The sequence below is a fragment of the Tenrec ecaudatus genome, chromosome 6 (genome assembly GCF_050624435.1).
Source record: "Tenrec ecaudatus isolate mTenEca1 chromosome 6, mTenEca1.hap1, whole genome shotgun sequence".
Taxonomy (NCBI): domain Eukaryota; kingdom Metazoa; phylum Chordata; class Mammalia; order Afrosoricida; family Tenrecidae; genus Tenrec; species Tenrec ecaudatus.
The window spans coordinates 2,326,356-2,332,355 of record NC_134535.1 but is presented as its reverse complement, the minus strand read 5'-3'; the positions used below and the strand labels follow the sequence as shown (position 1 = coordinate 2,332,355).

At 63.5% G+C, this 6,000-nt stretch overlaps 1 protein-coding gene across 1 annotated transcript in view; it reads left to right on the top strand.

Annotated features, from left to right (window-relative positions):
- The first annotated feature begins 1,612 nt into the window (after positions 1-1,612).
- The window catches only part of TAFA5 (TAFA chemokine like family member 5), a 184,728-nt gene continuing 180,340 nt past the window's right edge, over positions 1,613-6,000 (top strand). Inside the window, exon 1 of the mRNA XM_075552601.1 lies at positions 1,613-1,724. Coding sequence (XP_075408716.1) covers positions 1,613-1,724 — 112 coding nt within the window. The remainder of the gene's footprint in view (positions 1,725-6,000) is intronic.

Sequence of the window (6,000 nt, the reverse complement as noted above, 5' to 3'; positions counted from 1 at the left end):
CTGTGAGCCCACCCCCAGCGCTGCAGAGTGCCCTCTCCGCTGGGGAGGACTCAGGAAGCTGCAGCTGAGAAGAGAGTAAGGGAATTTGGCATGCTCTCAAATCGAAAATATGTGGGGGGAAAAAACCCAGCCCTCCGGCAGCCTTGCCAAGAACAGCAATAGCTGGTCATTTGAACCAGCCACCGAGACTGAGAATGAGGTGGCCCTTCTCAGCCTCAGTTTTCCCTTGTAGAACAGGGGTGTGTGAGGGGTGATGGCCCATGGAGAACCGTCCTTTATCCCATTCAGCAGGACCTGCGGGAGCCTGCAGCCCTGGCCGGTGCTCCCTTAGAGATCAGGCTGGACATGCCCAAAGGGGCAGGCAGCTCATGCTGGTGGCCAGCTGTGCCTTTCTCTGAGACTGGGTGCAGTCCTCTGGTAGCTCCTTGCCTGCCCAGCACCTTCTAGCAAGACCAAGGGGCTGCTCAGGGCTGTCTGCCCCTTGGGCAGGGCATTGGAGAAGCACACTGAATGGCTGTCCATTGATAAAGGACAGGGATGGAGTGTGCTTGGCAGGACCGGCCAGGCCCTGGGCTCCTGGGCTCCCAGGCAGCTGCCCGGGGGACTTGGCCCAGAGGCAGGGCTGTGAAGACTGACGTCTAAGGGCTTACTTCCTGTTTCCCGGAGTTTATGGCTGGCAGAGAAGCTGCTTGGCCGTATGTAATTCACTCTGCATACAAAATGAACTGTCATCATTAGAAATTGCTCAGAAAATCCACCTCACCCCCGCCGCCCGGAGAAGGAGGCCCAGGCCGGGTCCCTGACCTTCCAAGCAGTGGGTAGGGGTGGCAGCCACAGTGGGGGGCTTGTAGTGGCTGCTAGGACCGCCAAGGGCAGTGAGCAGGGGAGGCCCCCTTCAGACTCCAGGCAGCTCTGGCCTGGGCGCAGAGGTGGAGCTGTCCAGGGTGCTCCCGCGGGGAGGCATCCAGACAGGCCTGACGCCACTGCTTCCTGCGCAGAACAGTGGCCTGACTCTCTGGGGGCACTCTGATGGCCACCCGTGAACCTTCTTGGTTGGAGTAAGGCCCAGGGAGCTCTGGAACCCTCAGCGTCCCTGGCAGGCCTGGAAGCTGCTCTCTTTGGGCCAAAGCACGACCCCCCACCAACTCCACAAACTTCCTGCTGGTCCCTCTCCTCCTACCTCCAGAGCCCTGGCTGCGTGCGCGCCGCCTCTGTCGCCATCCAGAGGCGCAGCTGGGGCGCGGCGTCCCATCAGCCGCCCCCTCCATTCCAGGGCCTGGCGCGGGGACCCCCGCCCCCCGTCGTCGGGCACGCGCGCCGCGCGCGCCGCGCCGCCCAAGCCGCTGGGTCGGCGTCCCTGGTCTCGCGGGCGCGGGCGCGTGGGCGCGACGGGCGCGGGCGCGGCGGGCGCGGGCGCGGCGCGGGGCGGGCCGGCGCGGGGGCGCAGTGGGCCGGCGGCCCGGGCGCGGTGGTGGCGGCGGCGGCGGCGGCGGCGGCAACGGCAGAGGATGGCGCGCGCGGGGCCCGCACGTGGAGGCCGGCGCGGGGGCGCGGGCAGGGCCGGCTGCTGAGACGCGCTGCTGCCCCCCGCGAGGGCGCCGCGGCGGCTTCAATGGCGCCATCGCCCAGGACCGGCAGCCGGCAAGATGCGACCGCCCTGCCCAGCATGTCCTCAACTTTTTGGGCGTTCATGATCCTGGCCAGCCTGCTCATCGCCTACTGCAGTGAGTACCGCGCCGGCTCGGCCGAGTTGCGGGGCGCGGACCCGGGGCGCACGGGGATGGCGGGCCCGGCCTGGGCGCCAGGCCCCGGGTGGTGCGGCGTGTCCCTGCTCAGCGGTGCCCGCGGCTGCCCGGCTAGCTGTCGCTGCTCTGGCCCAGGCCGGCGCGCAGAGCTGGCGATCGCCACCAGGGCGGCCAGGGGGTCCCGGGCGGGCGGAGCGTCCTGCTCCCGGCGATGTCCGCCAGCGACACTGCCTGGAAGGTGCGGAGCCAGCGGGCGGCGGGCGCTGGGGCTTGGCTGGGCTCGGCGCGAGCCGCACAGTGGCTGCCTCTGGGGAGCGGGCTGGTGGGGCGCTCTCTGGCTTAGGGGGAAAGTGCGGATGGGAGACACAGGGAGTCCTGGGCGCAGCGGGCAGGCGGGAGCTGCCTCTGGTGGGCGCCAGACGCAGACGCCCGGTTGGGGCGGGCAGGGGTGTCCAGCGCGGGGCTCTGGTGCCGCTTGGGGTGGTCAAGGCTCCTCTGTCCCTGGCGGCCAGGCACCATCTCGGGATGCTTCCCATCTGGGCTAAAGGGGAGGATGACTGCCAGGAGAAGGGGGGGAGGGACACCTGCCATGGAGAATTGCCAAGGGCGCGGGAGGTGAAGAAAAAACAATGGATTCTTTACCAAAAATAAAAATAAATAAATATAAAAGAGCTAGTGCAAGCCGTGCTCCCTCGCTGCTGGTGGATGAGCACGGACCTCTCTCTCTCTTCCTGAGCCCGAGCCTGCCCTCCACTGTCCCCCAAAGGAGGCTGCAGCCCACTCTGGAGCCAGGGCCACCAGTCGCCTTTCCTGGGACAGCTTGGACAGCCTGGTGACCCCTTTGGGCGGAAGCGCCGGGGCTGGGCTTGTTCTTCCTGGATTCTACTGGCTGTCAGTTCCATGCAATGGCAGCAAGGGTGTGCCACCTCGCAGGGAGGGGTCGTCCAGCAGAGGGGGTCCTGGTGGGGTCATAACCTGAGCTGCCCAGACAGCCCTGGTCATCGCCGTGTGCACGCTCGGTACCCTCTCTGAGGACTTGCTCCAGGGAATGCCGCAGGGGTTGGAGTCTGGGACCATTGAGTAGGATTTGCATCTTGGGAACAGCCAGCACCCCCAGCCACCCAGGGGCTGTTGGGGACCTCCTTCACAGGTTCCCGGCCCAGCTGGAGCCTGTCTTTCTCGGTGACATGGCAAGAAGGGTTAAAGGCAGATAAAGTCCCTGGGCCTCTTACAGGGGGACACATTGGAAGGTTCTTCCTGGTGGCCTTGGGAGGGGGGCGTTCAGCCTTGTTTGGAGAGCACAGGAGTACCCTGAGCCCCAGCCGCTGCTCCTCAGCAACTCCAGAGCCCTTGGAGCCCATGCGGAGGGCCCGCGGCAGCCAGCTGGCCCTGGGAGGCAGCTCGCCAGGTGGAAAAAAGAACAGCGACTAATTGTTGTTAAGTACCTGACACGCAGGCCTGCTTTCCCGGCCACGCAACACACCCCAGCCAGCCAGGGCCCTCCCTGCTCCCTGTGCCCACACCCACTGCCTGCACAACATGCAGTGTCAGCCCCCTCCCTCCCCGAGCCCCCTCCCCGCCAGCCAGCAGCCCTCCTTCCTGCTGCCCTCCCCACCTCCACGGAGTGTTGCCTGCTTTGCGAAGTCAGGTGTCTGAGTGCGGCTGTCTCCCAGCCTCGCCAGCTGCTCAGACTCCAGAGAGTTGTCTGGGCACCCTTGCCCCTGCCTCAGGAAGCCCTCCAACCCCACCGCCGGCTCCCCCCAAGCCCACGAACACCGTCCGTCCGTATAGAGGCCTCCTCTGCAAGCCGCCTCCTCTTTATGCCCGTCAGCAGCTGTCTCCGTGCAACAGAATTATTGGCGATAAGATAACGTTTTTGGACACAGCCCATTACACCAGAAATGCACCCGGAGAAATTAAAACATTTCACTATAACACGAAAGGGACCTCGTAACGTATAGCTCTGATCTACTGCAGCCCTGCTGGGGGAGGGAGGGAGGGAAGGAGGGGGGTACCTTTCTGTCTTTCAGACTTGATGAAGCCCGGTGTCTGTGCCCAGCCCCTCTCATGCCGAGCCCCCCCCTTTCCACAGGGTGAGCCGTGGTGACAAAGGAGGACTAGCCTCCCTGTTTGGGAATTGCTTCTGCTATCAGGGAGTGCTGCATGCACCCACAAAATGTATGTGTGTTTGTGTGTGTGTGCGCGCCCCCGTAGGTGTGAGGGAGCAATGATAGTTGTCTCTTATTGGTTTGGGAGACAGGACTGTCAGTTGGGTTTTGATGCTGCTGCCTGGGAAAAGTGTGTGTTCATCAGAAAGGATCTGGGTGCTCTGCCGGCCTGGCTCTCAGTTTGGGGGTGTTCTCTAGCCCTCGCCCCAGTAGGCACCAGGATGCAGATCGATGTAAGGGGGTGGGCTCCACCCTCTGGCGGGAGCCGGTCCTGCAGCCCACCAATTAGTTTAGTTGCTATAGTGACGCCGTCTTGTCATTTTCTCCAGTTGGGGAAGACTTTGCCCAGAGACCCACCCGTGGGAAGGGGCCCATGGCTTCCTGGCCAGTGCCCATGATACAGTCCGGCTGGTGCGTCTGCAGGTGGCCGGCCACGTCGGGCGGGGTGCCCTCTTCCTGGCCTTAAGGGGGAACAAAGTGGCACCGACCTTCCTCCTGGTCTGTGGCAGTGTCTCGTCTCTGGTGGGGGCTTGGAGAGAGCTGGTGGGTTTGCTGGTTCTGGGCACAGTGAATGACTGTGGCGGGCAGGGCTGCCCTGCTGCTCAGTCCACACTGGTGGGCATGTTGTCGGTAGACTTAACAGTGAGGGGGAGACTAACAGGGTTGGAGCATCTGGCCCAGAGAGAGGACCCCGGGGACAGTGCTGGGCTACCCATTGGAAGCTCAGTGGTTTGAGCCCACCAGGACTTTGAAGAGAGGAAAAAGGACCCCGGACAGTGAGCTGCCTCCCCTAAAATTGTCAGTCTAGGAAACAGGAGGAGCGGGTCTCCCAGAAAATGGGCAATCCAGGTCGTGGCCTGGGGGCTGGCATGCCTGGCAGGGAGAGGCTGGGTGGAGGTGGGTAGTTTGCATCCTCAATCCTAAACCCCTTGCTGGTTTGGACCTTTCGCGTTCCAGCACGGTGTCTCCATGACAGTCCAGCCTTGGGCAGAAGCTGCAGACACCCTTTGACTGGTCTAGGGCCTTTGCTTCCATAGCTTAATGTATACCACACAGAGCATGTGCGAGGAGCCCGGCTGGCACAGTGGGCCAAGCTGGGCCGCTAACCTCAAGGTCAGCAGTTCAAAACTGCCAGCTACTCAGGGAGAAAGACAAGGCTGTCTACTCCCGTAAAGAGTCACAGTCTCAGAAACCCACGGGGCAGCCCTACCCTGCCCTGTAGGGTCACCATGAGCCGTCAGGGACTGGCTAGCAGGGAGTTTGTTGTTTGGTTCTTGAGGTGTGAAGCCTGCTGGGGTGCCTTGTGTGGGCACAGTGATGGAAACACGTGATGACAGCATTGTACTCAAACAGGGAAGGGGAGCATGAGTTGAAGCACCCCCGGCCCCCTACCAGCCGAGCTGTGCCCCTCTGGAGTTGATGGTGTCTGCGGGGTGCCACCTGTCCCCAGGCAGCGGCTGTGTGCAGCAGCCAGGCGTGGTCAGCATCAGAGGCTGTGGGAAAGACCCTGGTCGGGGAGCTGTGGGTGGGGGAGATGGGAGTGGAGAAGTCTGCCACCCAGGAGACAGCTCCTGGGCTATCTGTGTCTTCAGAAAGGTCATTTCATCTGTGCTGGACACATGGACAGGGACAGAGACAGCAGGGTCCCAGCCACTGCCTCTGTGTCAGCTGTGGGGCTCCAGCAGGCCTCGTTGTGCCCGGGGCTTGGGGAGGAGCTCTGGCGACAGCAGGCCACCCCAAGGCCTGGGCTCGAGTGGGACAGCTGTCAGAAAGCCCACCCTGGGAGAGCCCCCACTCAGGCTGCTGGCAGAGCTTTGGTGAAGCCCTTGGACTCAGGGGAGGAGTGTTCATGCCTGGGGTCCCTGGGGTCTGGTGGGCCTGGAAGGGACCGGCTGCCTTGTCTTGGTCCTGCAGCTGAGTGGTGGCCTGTGGCACCCTGGATTCCTGGTCCCCATGGGGACCAGACAGGTGTATCCATACCTGGAGCAGGTGACAGGTGAGTTGTGAGGCTTTCCCCACCCATGAGACACCTCCCCACAGCTCCCAGCTGTGGCCAGGTGGGCTTGGAGTGTGCCTGGGTGACTGGG